The sequence below is a fragment of the Pituophis catenifer genome, unplaced genomic scaffold (assembly GCF_029215685.1).
Source record: "Pituophis catenifer annectens isolate HBS135680 unplaced genomic scaffold, rPitCat1.0.hap2 SCAF_7, whole genome shotgun sequence".
NCBI classification, from domain to species: domain Eukaryota; kingdom Metazoa; phylum Chordata; class Lepidosauria; order Squamata; family Colubridae; genus Pituophis; species Pituophis catenifer.
The window spans coordinates 89,261,713-89,277,926 of NW_027256887.1; the positions used below are offsets into that span (position 1 = coordinate 89,261,713).

The 16,214-nt window shown below is 44.8% G+C and overlaps 3 protein-coding genes across 3 annotated transcripts; all 3 read right to left on the bottom strand.

Moving 5' to 3' along the window:
• Positions 1-2,398: 2,398 nt before the first annotated feature.
• On the bottom strand, positions 2,399-3,358 carry LOC139319338 (olfactory receptor 5T17-like). Its single transcript, XM_070947155.1, has one exon. It carries the CDS (start codon positions 3,356-3,358, stop codon positions 2,399-2,401), a length of 960 nt encoding a protein of 319 aa, XP_070803256.1.
• A 6,564-nt stretch (positions 3,359-9,922) lies between these two features.
• LOC139319304 (olfactory receptor 5V1-like) lies at positions 9,923-10,882 on the bottom strand. Its single transcript, XM_070947111.1, has one exon. It carries the CDS (start codon positions 10,880-10,882, stop codon positions 9,923-9,925), a length of 960 nt encoding a protein of 319 aa, XP_070803212.1.
• Positions 10,883-12,806: 1,924 nt separating this feature from the next.
• On the bottom strand, positions 12,807-15,935 carry LOC139319874 (olfactory receptor 5V1-like). The gene is made up of 4 exons (XM_070947924.1): positions 15,486-15,935; positions 14,788-14,953; positions 13,041-13,101; positions 12,807-12,954 (listed from the first exon to the last, which is right to left on the bottom strand). The coding sequence occupies exons 1-4, from the start codon at positions 15,933-15,935 to the stop codon at positions 12,807-12,809; spliced, it is 825 nt and encodes a 274-aa protein (XP_070804025.1).
• Between the last annotated feature and the right edge of the window lie 279 nt (positions 15,936-16,214).

Sequence of the window (16,214 nt, forward strand, 5' to 3'; positions counted from 1 at the left end):
ATCTTTGTAGCTCAGGGTTGAAATGAGGCATCCTTGTGGTTCTCTGAGCTTGCTTGTTTTCTTGCAGGTAACATCATGAAGATGTTATATAGTTTGGGTCATGAAACGTCTGCAAGAACATAACCAAACTCCAAGGATGCCATAGTCATCATCGTCCTTCTCCTCCTCCTCTCCTTCCCCCTCCCCCTCCCTGATTTTAGTACTGATGATGTTACCTAGTTTGGGTCATGAAATGTCTGCAAGAAAACAAGCAAGCTCAGAGAGCACCCAGGGCCCCTCGTGTCTTAATTATTTTTGTTTTTCTCTGTTTGCAGTGACTGGATCCCATCTTTGTTTGAGAAAAACAATAAACTAATTTTATTTGGTTGGAGCTTGGTCGCTCAACAGCGAGAAACTGGTGCCTGCATTTTTTGCATGACATGAAAAAAGTACACCTTCCTTCTCCTGTCCTTACCACTTTCTATAGAGGGACAGTTGAGAGCATCTTGTCATATTGCATGACTGTCTGGTTTGGAAGCATTACTACATCCACCGCAGAGAGTGGTAAGGACAGCAGAAAAGATCATTGGGACTTCACTCCCTTCTATTCAGGATATGACGTATTAGTGAGGCTTGAGTAGGGTCTGCAGGATTGTCTGGGATGTTACACATCCTCTCCATGACCTGTTACTCCATGACCTGTTTTCCTTATTACCTTCTGGGAGGGGGCTTCATGACACCCAAAGCAAAACATCCACATTCAGTCACAGCTGGGTTCCATATAGCATCAAGCTACCTCTTTCCTCTATATATTCAAGATGGACAGTGATGAATATTTATACGTATTTATATGTATGGGTGTAGGCATATACATGTGTATGTAGGTCTTTGGTTATTCGGGTTTTCTCCTGTGTAAATTGTAAGTGTCTTGGTGATGTTTTGATGAAATCTCATTTGTCATCTTCAGGCTGGTGTTTTCGGCTTACATATGTATGTATATAGCATGTCTACATGTGTGTTATGTAACTGTATACTTTTGAGAGCAGGCAGCAGAATTTCATTTTTAATGTGTGCCAGTGTGCTCATAGTAAAAAATGACAAGAAAATTATATTATATATTTTATATAAATGCAGCAGGAATGGCCTATTTCTATGTGGGAGAGAAGAAGAAGAAGAAGAGAGAATGAGGGATGCTGAAAGAATGTGGATGGGAAAAAGAGAGGACTGTTGGTCATATGTAGAGAGGAGATGAATGAGAACGACAAACACATCAATGGAGAAGGAATATCTGAGGGTGGAGTTTCCTTCTCCAAGCTTGTGGATTGATTTTTGAACGTTTCATTACTGGGATAATCAACATCTTCAGCGGAGTTTAGGGGAGGTCAGTGTTGATGTTCTCCTGCTGATAAGGGCTTCATGTGATCAGTAGATCTTGTGATGGGGAGGTCACATGAGGTGAGGGTCACATGACGTGAGGGTCACATTAGGTGAGGGTTTTGTGATGGGTCTTGTGATGGGTTAGGTTTGGGTCATGCTGAAGATGTTACCGAACCTGGTAATGAAATGTTTGGAAATCAACCCATAAGCTCAGAGAATGAACCTCCACCCTCATCCTCCACACAAATTATAGATATTCCCCACTATCGCAAAGGAACAATGAAAGGTGTCCATCCCCAACTTCTTCATTTCCTTTGTCTTGCTTGCCAGGTGACACAACAGTCCACGACCCTGCCTGAGGTAGGGGAAGTGGAAAAGAGCTGCCTCATCTTGCAGTGGGCTATCAGAAGCTTCTTCTTCCTAATAAAATTTTGGGTCTCCAGGTCCTGCATTCCTGCTCTTCCATTGACGTGATTAATTCTGGATGCATTTAGGATGAAACCAATGAAAATTCAGAAAAACAAGCATAGCTTTTGTCCAAGATATACATCTTTTATTCCAATTGTTCTACCCATCATCTATCTCCACTCATTGCCCCATACAGCCTTCTCCTTGTAGTTATAATATCATAATCTAGTATTTGGGAATAATGGGATTCTATTGTCCTTGATTGGCTCCCAAACAGATGATGGACATTCAGTAATTTTTGTTCATCATTTTACAAAATCTGAGAGAACCACAGGGAGGAAGAAGTCAAAGGGACATTGAAGAGGGAAAAGATCCTTCTGGAAATACATTGAACAGAGTATTGCAGGTTGGTGGGAGAAAGTACTCCAGATCTTTTCCCCCTTTCCCCTTTAAGTGATCAAATCAAAATGAGGACATAGGAAGGAAGGATATGGCCAGTAGAGTCCCAAATGTCATTGAACCAATCAACCATATTTGAATTTACATCTTCACAACCCCTCACTTTGGAAAAACTGTTGCTGGTCTACTAAATAGGATATGCCGAGAGACTAGGAAAGAGACCAAAGTTTTTCCTTCACTGCTTTCCAGGAGACGCATCATCTTTTTCCTGAATTTGTAGAAGCTTTTGTAGGGCCCCTTTGACTTCCTTGTTTCGAAAGCTGTAAATGAGGGGGTTTAGCATAGGTGGGACAACACAATATAAGATGGAGATCAGGGTGTCCACTCCCAAGGAGTAGCCCGCACTCGGACGGTTGTAATTCAAGTTGATCATCCCAAAGTAGACAATGACCGTAATCAAGTGGGCAGCACAGGTGGAGAAGGTCTTTCTCCTTCCAGTGCTAGAACGGATCTTCAAAATTGCTGATAGGATGTAGACATAGGAGATGATGACAAGGAGGAAAGGGCTCAGACCCACAAAGGCACTTGCTGTGTGAAGCGCCATCTCATTGGTATAGGTGTCGCTGCAAGCAATTTTCAAGAGTGGGGGGACATCACAGAAAATGTGATGGATCTGGTTGGCTCCACAAAAGACCAAATTGGTGGCCAGGGCAGTGTGAATGGCAGAGTCCACCATACCCCAGAACCACGAAGCCGTAGCCAGAGGGACTCGCACCCTCCTACTCATGAGTTGTGTATAGTGCAGAGGTTCGCAGATGGCCGCATAGCGGTCATAGGCCATCACAGCCAGCAGGGCGGATTCAGTTCCTGCAAAGCTCATCAAAAAGAACATCTGGGCCATGCAGTCGTTGTAGGAGATGGTGGGTTGCCGGCGCAAGACGTTCACCAGGAGGGTGGGGAGGGTGACCGAGGAATAGCAAATGTCTAAGCAGGACAGATGGCTGAGGAAATAGTACATGGGACTGTGGAGGCGTGAATCCAGTTGGATCAAAATGAATATCATTGAGTTGGCCACCAAGGTGATGAAGTAGATGGCCAGAAAGAGCAGAAAGAGGAAGGGGCGGCCTCTGGGCATGCCAGAGAAACCCAGGAACAAGAATTCGGTCACCTGCAACGTCTGATTGACACCTTCCATGAGGTCCCTCAAGCTGTGGTGCACAAGGTTGGAATGCACTAGAATTCAGGAGTAGCTGCTCCTTTCAAATCATGGCATGAAGACGAAGCTTCCCAAGCATGAGTGAACCTCTAGAATTCCCAAAAGGCCATCTGGAATAATTAAACAATGCATTGCATGAATAACAAAGCCATCAGGTAGGAGAGAGATGATTCTGGGGGTGTTTATGGGTTTAATTAAGTAAGTTTGCAAATACAAACTGAACTTAACCTTTGCAGTCATTTCTGCCCCAAAGCCATTTAACACAAGCTATGCGTGATGAATTGCTTCCCCATTTGCAACCCTTTGCAAAGATGCAGAATGGGAATTGTTGATGATGGACGCAGCTGGGAATGAATCCACGGACTGGGTCCTTCCAAGATCCTTCACCTGTTTTGGGGGTTCACTGAAGGGACTCATCCATAAACTCATCCAATAGAGGGGGGCGGCTCCAGGTAGTAAGCCACGTAGGAGTGATAGTAATGAAATATTGATCGTTGTGGCAGACACAACCTTGGGGATCATTAGGATAGGCCTCTAATTACGGTGCAAGTTTCCCTGTAGTCACAAAAGGAAATTTCTGATTCCAGCATTTAGGAGAATTTGAGCAAAGAATAAAATGTGACAAGAATTATACCTTTGCATGGTGTGGAACTATCATCCATTATTGGTAACACACAAGTCTTTGTTTGTGTAGCCCACTTAGGTTGTCAATTTAGCTCAATTTCTGGTTCCCTGGAGCCACAGTCACACCACTGGCCTGGGTCAAGGCAGCAGCGCAAGATGAAAATGAGACCAGTGTTACCAACGAAGAGGAGGTGCAGCTACTCAGTCTGCTTAGAGCCTTGTTGGGAGACAGAAAGGTGGAAAGGATTTTCACTGTCTTCTAAAGAAGACTTCAGGGGTGTTTTCCTCCCAATGTGACTGGGATGAAAGGGGGAGGGCTGCACAGGAAGAGACTGTCTCCTTACCTTGCTTCTGTCCTCTTCTCCTTCTCTAGACCTTCATCAGCTCTCTGGACTTTCTCCTCTCCTCTGTGTCTTCCCTACTACACAGACTAACAGAAAAACAGAGTTGGAAGGGACCTTGTAGGTCATCTAGTACAACCCCCTCACCCCGCCCAAGCAGGAGACCCTACACCATTTCTGACAGATGGCAGTCCAGTCTATTCTTGCAAGCCTCCAGTGATGAAGCTCCCACAACTTCTGAAGGCAACTTCTGTTCCATGGGTTGATTTTTCTCACTGTTAGAAAATTTCTCCTTATTTCCAGGTTGAATCTCTCCTTGGTCAGTTTCCATCCATGATTCCTTGTCTGGACTTCAGGTGCTTTGGAAAATAGCTTAACCCCCTTCCTCCTCTCTGTAGCAGCGCCTCAAATATTGGAAGATGCTATCATGTCTCCCCTGGTCCTTCTCTTCATTAGAAGAGCCAGGCCCAGTTCCTGCAACCCTTCTTGATATGATTAAGCCTCTAGGATGAAAGCCTTTCCAATTTTTCCCAACTTGTGTAGCTTGTTCAATGGAACATCAGAAAGGACCTTTTCTCCTTTTGGGGGGAGGAGGAAAGGAGTGGGAGAGAAAGCTTAGCTCCACTAGGCATGAAAAAAAAAAAGAGGTGAGCTTTTTCTCACAAAAAACGTGCAATTTATGCACCTTCCAGTCAATGGTTGGTGTCGAGGTGCATCTGAAATGGTTAACACCTTAATCCCTTCCCCCACACACTGTCTCTAAGTGGATCTGCAGCCCCTTTGCCCCTTGAGTTCCTTACCTGGGTGAAGCTAGAAGGTATAGCTTCTTCTTCCTTCCCAACTCCTCCGTAGACCTTTCTGTTTTGAGGAGGGTCTCAGTTACTTGCTTTCAGCCTCTTTCAGGCATTGGAGATCCCACATCTGCCCTGTGTTTATCCTGTGTCACAGATGCTGGTGAAAGAAGCGACACAATTTTTATGGCGCCTGACATGTCCCTGGAGATGACGACTTGCAACACAAAGGAGAAGAACCGAAGCATCTATGTGCTTCCCACTTGGGAGTTACTTTCGAAAGCTTTGAAACTTTGGGATAAAGTCTGGAAGCAGAGAACTTAGACCAACAACCACAGAGAAAAGGATGGAATGAATATCCTCTGGACTTATGGGAATATGTCCAGGACATAACCTTCCATGCATGGTGCCTTCAAGGTGTATTTGCTTTCAGTTCTCATACTTCCTCCGTCTCTGCTGCTGGGAAAGAGATGAGTTGAAATCTTGTGGCAGGCTCTGAGATATAGCAGGCCAAGGATTAATCAACCCAATGCAACAGCTTGCCTTCAGAAGTTGTGGGAACTTCATCACTGTAAGCTTTCAAGAAGAGACTGGATTGCCATTTGCCACAGATGATGTAGGGTCTTCTGCTTGGGTGGGGGTTGGACTAGATCACCTACAAGGTCCCTTCCAGCTCTGTTAATCTGTTAAATCTGATTACTTTGCTGAAGAGACTTAGTAACCAAAGCTTTTGGTCTCCATGGAGCAGTGGAGCTCTGCAGTTGGGCATCTCTGCTCTATAATTTGTGCCTCTGTACAGCTGGAGCTTCTGCAGTGTGGGGACACAGCCAGAAGGTTTCTTGAGTCACTACATTCTGTGGTTTTTTTTACATTATAATGAGTTTTCAGGTTATTAAAGTTCAACTCTTTGGGACTTCCGGTTGCACTTCCGGTGCCTTCGTAAACTGGACCGCGGCCTCTGCGGCCCCACTTCGATCTCTCCTCATCGGAGGGCTCAAAACTGAGCCATAGCCACCCTGGAGGGGTGGTGAAGTAAAGGGGGACCGCCTGGCAGGTTGAGGAGAGTTGCATCTCTCCTCCCTGACTAGGAGTCATCTACATTCTGTGGTTTCTACATTATAATGAATTTTCAAGTTATTAAAGTTCAACTCTTTGGGAAATTCTTGTTTTTCATATTCTTGTTACTTTAAAGAACTAGAAACATTAATGAAAGGTTTCCTTTTGTTACTGAAAACATTACACAAAGGGACACGTCTTCTCCTGCTCCCATCATCAGCATGCTGGGAATTGACTGGCGGCCTCTGGGCATACCAGAGAAACCCAGGAACAAGAATTCAGTCACCTGCAGGGTCTGATTGATATCTTCTATGAAGTCCATCAAGAGTTAGACTTCATGGGTAGCCTCTGGTTTTAGACCACAGCATGAAGAAGAAGCTTCACAAGCATGAGTGACTCACAGGACTTCCTCAAGGCCATCTGGAATAATTAAACAACGTATTTCATGAATAAAACAATATCAGGAATTCTGTTCAATCAGGCAGAATGGGGATCATTCATGAAGGAGGATTCTGGGAATGAGAAGCTGAATTCCTTCCATGGGCTCTGTCCGTCCAGGATCCTTTAACTGTTTTCAGGGTTCACACCAGGGATTCATCCATAAATTCACTACCTTGGCACAAGTTAATAAGCCACACAGAATTTACAAGGAGTGATACAAACAAAGTATTAATAGCTGTTATTAGGTGAATGCAAAGAATCCCATCACAGTATGAGTGGCAACCGGGCTGAAGCCCAAGCCAGGAGACTTACTGGATTCTGAGGCTGCAAACAGCTCAAACCAGTTATAGCACTCATTATTTTTAAAGTATTTTAAACAGCTAATCTGTCTCTGGTCTGGTCACTGAAGGAGTGGAAGCCACTCTGATCAAGCCATCCTGAACTTCAATCAATGATTGGTTGACCTTCACCCAGTCTATGCTTAGTAAGAAAATATTTTCCCCAAGAAAGATTTGCACACCCCACGAAGCTGTTTTCAGAAACAGACTTGAAAAACGCCCAAAGCAGGGGTGAAATCTACTTACCTTCTTTACCGGTTTGGAAGTGACAGTGGCTGGTGTTGACGTGCACCTGAAATAGAATAGAATAACAGAGTCGAAAGGGACCTTGGAGGTCTTCTAGTCCAACCCCCTGCTTAGGCAGGAAACCCAACACCACTTCAGACAAATGGTTGTCCAACCACTTCTTAAAAACTTCCAGTGTTGGAGCATTCACAACTTCTGGAGGCAGGTTGTTCCACTGATTAATTGTTCTCACTTTCAGGAAGTTTCTCCTTAATTCTAGGTTGCTTCTCTCCTTGATTAGTTTCCAGAGATAAGGAGAATCCAAGACCTCGGTGCCTTCTGCCGTGCCCTTAAAACTTTCTTTTTTCAGCAAGCCGGGCTGGCTTAACATATTTTTAAATATTTTTAATTGGTTTGTCATTTTAAATTGGGGCCAAATTAATATATATTCTTTTAATTGTTTTTAATGTTTGTATTGTATGTTTTTATCTGGCTGTACACTGCCCTGAGTCCCTCGGGAGAAGGCGCGGTATATAAATTTGAAATAAAATAAAATAAATAAATAAATATAAGGTCTCTTGCCTTGAGGAAGGGTTGGACTAGAAGAGCTGTGAGGTCCCTTCCTGTCCTTTGATTCTATGTTCTACATAATCCAGATGTGCCCAGGGTTGAGGAACCATTTGTTTGCCATTATGGAAATGTCAACAATTACCAGCTCTTCTCTCCCCAATGATGCTCAACGCAATCATCCTGCTGCCCATCCGGGAAGTCTGACCACTGGGTTAGGGTTAGCATAACCCATAACACTGAAGGAATGTCTGGAAGACCATTTGATGGAAGGATTTGGGGCTCAAATAAAGACAGCGGTACAAAGAATTGTAAATATTTTATTTCATTTAGATAAGCATTTTGTAGAGGAGAAATAATGGGCAAACACAAATGGCTAACTTATCACGAGATACTACAATTTTGTCAAGGGGAATGTACAATAAAACCAAGAGAAGAACTGGTGGTGGAGGAATATAGTTATCAATGTTTTTTTTTTATTCAGAATTATTAGTAAGATTTAAACTAGACAAAATAGTCTACAGTTTTGAACACTGTAAGACTACCTTTGAAACAGGATTGTGTACAAATGATGAAAGTAAAAATGATGGAATATGCTGAGGTGGCTAAATTCACTTCTTTCATCAAATTAAAGACAAGATCTACATTTATTACTAACTGGAAACCCTTATGGAATTTTGCGTGAAATAGAAAAAAGTAACTTATGATTTATGATATTAACAATGAAACACAATGCCCTTTAGTTTTGGTCACCACCTTTAGAGCGCTCCATGGCTCAGGACCAGGGTACTTACGAGACCGCCTTCTGCCACCAGTAGCCTCTCACCGACCAGTACGCTCCCATAGAGAGGGGCTCCTCAGGGTGCCGTCGGCCAAACAGTGTCGACTGGCGGCCCCCAGGGGGAGAGCCTTCTCTGTGGGGGCACCTGTCATCTGGAATGAGCTCCCCCTGGAGATACGGAGGATCCCGGATTTTTGCACTTTCCGCCGCACCCTCAAAACATTTTTATTCCAGCAGGCTGGTCTGGCTTGACTCTCCCTTTTAATTTGCTTTTAATTTTTATACAAATTGGGTGTTTTTAAATTCGTTTTTGGGCCAAAATTATTTAATGTACTTTTAAATGGTTTTTAACTTTTGTATGATGTATTTTTATCTTGTGGCTGTTCACTGCCCTGAGTCCTTCGGGAGTAGGGTAGTATATAAATAAAATAAAATAAAATAATAAATAAATAAAATAATTGTATTTATAATTCCTGTAGAGAAGATTGGAATCAACATCTTCCCACTTCCTTCCCCTTCCCTCCCTTCCCTTCCCCTCCCTTCCCTTCCCTGTCTTCCCTTCCTTTTCCTGTCTTCCCTTTCCTTTCCACTTCCTTTCCCTTCCCTTCCCCTCCCTTCCCTTCCCCTCCCTTCCCTGTCTTCCCTTCCCTGTCTTCCTTTCCTCTTCCTTTCCCTTCCCTTCCCCTCCCCTGCCCTCCCTTCCCTTCCCTGTCTTCCCATCCCCTTCCCCTTCACTCTCTCCTTCCCCTTCCTTTTTCACAAGGCCACCCTGCATGATAACCCCCCCCCTTTTTTTTTCTTTCTCAGCAGTGTTTAGAAGTGCCTTTATATACCTTAGAGAATTTATTTGGGCTCATACACCAATGGTGCATCATTTCCTTTAAATTTAAATTTCCTTTACATTGTAGACAAAGTGAATTCCAGCCTTTTCACCATAGTCTTTCCCCGTGTGTGACAGCTGGTGCCTTGTTCTGAGTGAGCCCTGGTGTGATGGATGATAGTGAAGTGGCAGGTTCCCAAGGAGGGGAGCGAGACAAGAGGCAGCAGAAGAAGAAGATAGTTAGGACAACCACTCAGATTAACCGAAGGGACAGAGTTGGAAGGGACCTTGAAGATCTTCCAGTCCAACCCTTTGCTCAAGCAGGAAACCCTATACCATTCTAGACAAGCAGCTGTCCAGCCTCTTCTTAAAAGCCTCCAGTGATGGAGCACTGGAGGGGAGCTAGAGAAGACACAGCAGAGCCTGGAGATCAAGAGGTAGAAACTTAGGGTAGCCACTCTCTAGATTCCCTCAACCTTCCTGTCCTCTTCCCCTCCAACTGTTGCTATTTAAAGACATGAATATGCAGAGAGGGCATGAAGGCGATCCAATTTTTCCTTCACTGCTTTCCAGGAGAAGCATCTTCTTTCTCCTGAATCCTCAGAAGTTTTTGTAGGGCCCCTTTCACCTCCTTGTTTCGGAGGCTGTAGATGAGGGGGTTCAGCATGGGGGTGATGATACAATACAGGGTGGAGACCAGGGTGTCCACCCCCAAGGAATATCCCACACTGGGACGGTTGTAATTCAAGTTGGCCATCCCAAAGTAGACGATGACCGTAATCAAGTGGGCACCACAGGTGGAGAAGGTCTTTCTCCTTCCAGTGCTGGAACGGATCTTCAGAATTGTAGATAGGATGTAGACATAGGAAATGACAACAAGGAGGAAAGGGCTCAGACCCACAAACACACTTGCTGTGTGAAGAGCCATCTCATTGACATAAGTATCACTGCAAGCAATTTTCAAGAGTGGGGGGACATCACAGAAGATGTGATGGATCTGGTTGGCTCCACAGAAGACCAAATCAGTGGCCAGGGCAGTGTGAATGGCTGAGTCGAGAAGGCCCCAGATCCATGAAGCTGTGGCCAGAGGGACTCGCACCTCCTTACTCATCAATTGAGAATAGTGCAAAGGTTCGCAGATGGCTGCATAGCGGTCGTAGGCCATCACAGCTAGCATCGCACACTCAGATCCAGCACATGTCATGAGGAAGAACATCTGGGCCATGCAGTCATTGTAGGAGATGGTGGGCTGCTGGCGCAGGAGGTTTACGAGGATCTTTGGGACTGTGACCGAGGAATAGCAGATGTCTAAGCAGGACAGATGGCTGAGGAAATAGTACATGGGACTGTGGAGGCGTGAATCCAGCTGGATCAAGATGAATATCACTGAGTTGGCCACCAAGGTGATGAGGTAGATGGCCAGAAACAGCAGAAAGAAGAAAGGTTGACCTCTGGGCATGCCAGAGAAACCCAGGAACAGGAATTGGGTCACCTGTGGGGTCTGATTTCCACTGTCCATGATGCCCATCAAGGTGTGGAGGACAACGTTGGAACACAGCAGAATTTAGGAGCAGCCGCTGGTATCAAATCACAGAATGAAGAAGAAGCTTCAGAAGCATGACTGAATCACTGGACTTCCCCAAGGCCATCTGGAACAATTAAATGATACTTTGCATGAATAAAATAACCATCAGCTAGGAGAAATGATTCTGGGGAAGTTTATGGGTTCCTTTCAGTCAGGTGGACGTTTATTACAGATGTGTTCCTCTGGTTAACTTTCCCAAAAAGCCATTTGGCACACATGTTATGTGTGACTAGCAATCTCCAATTTGTACCCCTGTGTAAAGATGCAGAATGAGGATTGTTGGACACAGCTGGAAATGAACAACAGAATTCCTTCCATGGGCTGTGTTCCTCTAAGACCTTTCACCTGTTTGTGGGCTTTAAACAAATAATTCATTCCATTTTTTTTAACTAAACAGAAGGGGTGGCATTAGGTAGTAAGCCACACAGGATTTACTAGGAGTGATACTAATGAAGTATTAACAAGTAGATCAGATACTACATTGGAGAGTATTAGGAAGGGATCCTAATAGTTGTGCACATTTCCCTGCAGCCACAAAAGGAGATTTCTGGTCCTAGCATTTGGGAGAGTTTGAGCAAAGAATAAATATGTCAAGAACTATAAACTTTTGTAATTATGGAGCTATAAGCTGCCTCTGATCACTCACAAGCCTTTGTTTGTACAAGACACTTAAGGCAGGTTACCATGTTAATTCCATTTCTTGGTGTGCAAAGTGCCCGAAATCACCATCTCACCAATGGTCCACCCAGCAGCGCAAGGTCCAAAAATCACAAAGCCCATCACTGCATACAGAGGAGACGCAGCCACTCAGACTGCTAGGAACCCAGAAAAGGGGGAAGGATTCTCCCTCCCTCTCAAGGAAGACTCCGGGGGGAGGGGAGAGTCATCCATCCAATGTGACTGGGATGGAAATTGGAGGGGGGGTGGATAAGGCCATTTCAAAGAGGAGAAATGTCTTGGTGGCCCCTGGAGATGGTGGCTGGAGATGACCTTGAAGGGGACAATCTCTCCTTAGCTATTGCTGGAGGTTTGGGAAACCGTGCTTGTGGCTTCTTGGGGCAGTTGGGCGGTGAAGTTTGCAGAGAGATTTCTGCTGCAATGCAAACCATCAAAGCTACTCCCATTAGTGCCGATCCTCATTTTGAGAGAGTAATTTTGTGTCTGCGTGGGATGAGAAGAAGTGATTTGCTTGTTCGATTAATTAATGAATTACCTCCTTCTTCTGATCTTCGGACTGTCTCTTTTGAGCTTCTCTCCAGGTCCAGATATCTTTAGAGATACTCAACCATCCAGGCCAAAGGTACTTTTCAAAAGGCAATTGGACTTTGTTAGTTTTTTCCCTTGAAAACATTTGGCATCTCATCCAAGAAGCTCCTTCAGTTCTGAAGAAGAACCGAAGAAGCTTCTTGGATGAGAAGCGAAACATTTTCAAAGGAAAACAAAAACAACTAAGAAAGTCCAGTTGTCTTTTTGGGACATCCTGGTCCAGAAGTTCATCAGCTCATCCTCCCGACTCTCTCCTCACCTCCGAGGCTTCCCTATTGTACCATCAAGATCAAAACCTTTCCCGACTTCTTCTCAATGAGTGTAGCTTGCTCAACAAAAACTCCTTTTCTCTTTTTGAGGGGAGGGGGAGAGAAAGCTTTGCTCCACCAGGCATGAAAAAGAGATGAGCTTCTTCTCACCAACAACATGCAATTTATGCATCCTCCAGACAAGAGCTGGCATTGAGGTCCATCTGAAATGGTTGGGGCCTGCATTAATCACCTCCCCCCACCCCTTTTCTCCAAGTTGATCTAAGATTTCTTTGCCCCTCGTGCTCCTCACCTGATCAGAATCTCCTGGATGAAAGTAGAAGTTATGTTTCTTCTTCTTCCTCCTCTCCTTTTCTTACTGCTTGAAAACTCCCCAGTAGACCTTTCTGTCCTGAGAAGGGTCTTCGTTTCTTGTTCTCAGACTCCTTTAGACATTGGAGGTCCCATATCTCCAGGTCCTCTGCGTTCATCCTGTGTCACACAGAGAGCCAATGATTGCAAAGAGAGAGAGAGAGACAATTTTTATGGCACCTGACATGTCCCTGGAGATGACTTACATCACAAAGCAGAAGAACAAAGCATTGACAAGCTTCTCGCTTGAGAGATCCTTGCTGAAAACTTTGGGACAAATGGAAAAGGGTGTGAACTAGAGATCAGGACAACATTAACAGTAACAGTAGCAGAGTTGGAAGGGACCTTGGAGGTCATCTAGTCCAATCTCCTGCTCATGCAGGAGACCTACAGTATACTAGGGATTCGAACCCCCAAACTGCCGACCTTTCTGATCAACAAGCTCAGCATCTTAGCCACTGAGCCACCTAGCCAGGCTCATGGAACCATGGAACAACATGGAAAAGTGTCCAGCGGGGTTTATGTATTTATTTGTTAAATTTATAAGCTGCCCGTCTCCTTGACTCTTCTAAACACTAAAAAGACAAATATAAAACAATTACTTTTTTAAAAAGCTATATAAAAAATGAGAACCAATGAGATGGACAGCATGCGGGTGAGATCTTCATCATATCCCATCAACAACCTCCATTGGTGAGTGCCCCTCCTTTGGGCTCCAAGCCCACCAGCAGAACCAGGTTTTGATAACCTTCTGGAGGACCGAAAGGATGGGAGCAGTACTCACCTCCGGTGGCAGAATGTTTCACAAGACAGGGGCCTCAGCAGAAAAGGCTATTCTCCTTCACTCCACTAGCCATAATTCCTTTCAGGTGTGGCTTCAACCAAGAGTCTGGAGAAGGGATGATGTAGGAGATGGCCATGCAGAGGCCAAGGGTGGGGTCAAATGCACCATCAATTTGGAGTTGCTACGCTCGCATAAGAGACCAAAGCCCAGCCCTCCATGAATTCCATTGACTCTTATCTGGTGCCTTGACCATTAACAGATCAGATTTTTGTAGATAAAGGTAAAGGTTTCTCATGCCCAGGTGTTTCCGACTCTAGAGGGCAGTGCTCATCTCTGTTTTTTAGCTGAGGGAGCCAGTATTGTCTGAAGACATTTTCATGGTCATGTGGCCAGCATAGCTACACACTAGAAGTGCATGGAATGCTGTTACTTTCCCACCAAAGTGGTACCTATTTATCTACTTGCATCTGCATGCTTTCGAACTGCTAGATGGGCAGGAGTTGAGGCAAGGATACCATTTCTTATGCATAGATGTTGTGACTCCGACCCCCAAGACCGTCTTATCGGAGGGAGAAGACTCTGAAAGTGAAGGAGAGGAGTTGGCAAGGCCTCCCTCTCCAGGACCCTCCTCTCTGGCAATGCCTCAGGTGTCTTCTGAAGGACAAGAGATAGGCCAGGAGCCAGGCATTTCTGAGCAGCCGCAATTAGACAGCGACGGAGATAAGTCTTGGCTGCATCCCCGACAGCGTCGGAAAGACAAACGCATGCAGCAGAGAAGGAGGCGTGCCAGAGATTAAGCTGAGTCACTGGACCACACCCCACAGGGGATAAAAGGGGGTGTGGTGGCCATTCAGGCTTTGTGATGGACAAAACTGAAAGCTAGCCAGTCATTCTGAATTTCTGGAACTTTGTTATATGCTCTGCTTGGATTGATTTTTGGACTGGACTTGACTATTCTTTGGCTTTTGTGGACTTTGATGTTTCGGTTGGAGGAGATAAACCTCCCTTTGTAAGTAAAAACTTTTGGCAAGCAGCCACTGGGTTGCTGCCAATTCTGTTATCAAAGGAAATTCTTGTCTGCTGGTTTATTTTAACTCTTGGTCGACTGCTGGTGTGCGTGTGTGAGACGGGGACAGAACAATAGGTAGTATGAAATAAACTTGTAGTACTTTTGAACTTTATTCCAGCTCCTGGTTTCTTGCTCTTGACAGGTGGAAGTGTGGCAATTGTCATCTGTAGGGCCCCTTTGACCTCCTTGTTTTGGAGGCTGTAGATTAGGGGGTTCAGCATGGGGGTAATGATACAATACATGGTCAAAATTAGGGTGTCCACCCCAGGGGTGAAATGCTCCCGGTTTGGACCGGATCGCCCGATCCGGTAGCGATGGAGGCAGGTGGTTCAGAGAACCAGTAGCAAAAATCCCTGCCCCCCATGCCCAGCTGAGCCACGAGATCATCAGAGGCTTTTTTTTTAATTTTTAAAAGCATTTTCTCTACAACCTCTTTGGCTGAAAAAATGCTTTTAAAAGTTAAAAAAAAAAAGCCTCTGATGATTGCGCGGCTCAGCTGGGATTGTCAGAGGCTTTTAAAAGCATTTTTTCTATAACCTCTTCAGCCGAAGAGGTTGTAGAAAAAAAATGCCTTTAAAAGCTCTGGCGGTCCCAGCTGAGTTGCCTGATTGTCAGAGGCTTTTAAAAGCATTTTTTTCTGCAACCTCTTCGGCTGAAGAGGTTGTAGAAAAAATGGTTTTAAAAGTAAAAAAAAAAAAAAGTTGGCCACACCCACTCAGTCACATTACCTCCCCCCCGTCAAGCCACGCCCACAGAACCGGTAGTAACAAATTTTACATTTCACCACTGGTCCAACCCCAAGGAATATCCCACACTGGGATGGTTATAATTTAAGTTGGCCATCCTAAAGTAGACAATGACCATAATCAAGTGGGCAGCACAGGTGGAGAAGGTCTTTTTCCTTCCAGTGCTAGAATGGATCTTCAGAATTGTAGATAAGATGTAGACATAGGAGATGACGACAAGGAGGAAAGGGGTCAGACCCACAAAGGCACTTGCTGTGTGAAGAGCCATCTCATTGACATATGTGTCACTGCAAGCAATTTTCAAGAGTGGGGGGACATCACAGGAGATGTGATGGATCTCATTGGCTACACAGAAGACCAAATCGGTGGTCAGGGCAGTGTGAATGGCTGAGTCGAGAAGGCCCCAGATCCATGAAGCTGTAGTCAGAAGGACCCGCACCTCCCTACTCATGAGTTGAGAATAGTGCAAAGGTTTGCAGATGACTGCATAGCTGTCATGCATTTCTTATGCATAAGTAGCATGAAATAAGCTTGTAGTAATTTTGAACTCTACTCCAGCTCCTGGTTTCTTGCTCTTGACAGGTGGAAGTGGGACGGCTGTCAGGGACACTACTGCACAAGTTACCTGATATGAGATCCTGTTCATTAAATTGGACTCTAGAGATGAGTTGGGACTTTTGGTGTTGTACCAGTCTTTCTGCTGCATAGCAACCTCCCTGCCTGAGTCTCTTGATGCCATTTCTGGATTAGAAGTGAAATATCCCTGATTTATGGTCTTAGA

Coding starts and splice junctions, on each gene's coding strand:
- LOC139319874 (XM_070947924.1), bottom strand. CDS start 15,935: ATGCATGACAGCTATGCAGTCATCTGCAAACCTTTGCACTATTCTCAA. Junction 14,954..15,485: donor CCAGTGTGGGATATTCCTTG/GGGTTGGACCAG, acceptor CATTTCACCCCT/GGGGTGGACACCCTAATTTT. Junction 13,102..14,787: donor AGCTGGAATAAAGTTCAAAA/GTACTACAAGTT, acceptor TTTGTCCCAAAG/TTTTCAGCAAGGATCTCTCA.
- LOC139319338 (XM_070947155.1), bottom strand. CDS start 3,358: ATGGAAGGTGTCAATCAGACGTTGCAGGTGACCGAATTCTTGTTCCTG.
- LOC139319304 (XM_070947111.1), bottom strand. CDS start 10,882: ATGGACAGTGGAAATCAGACCCCACAGGTGACCCAATTCCTGTTCCTG.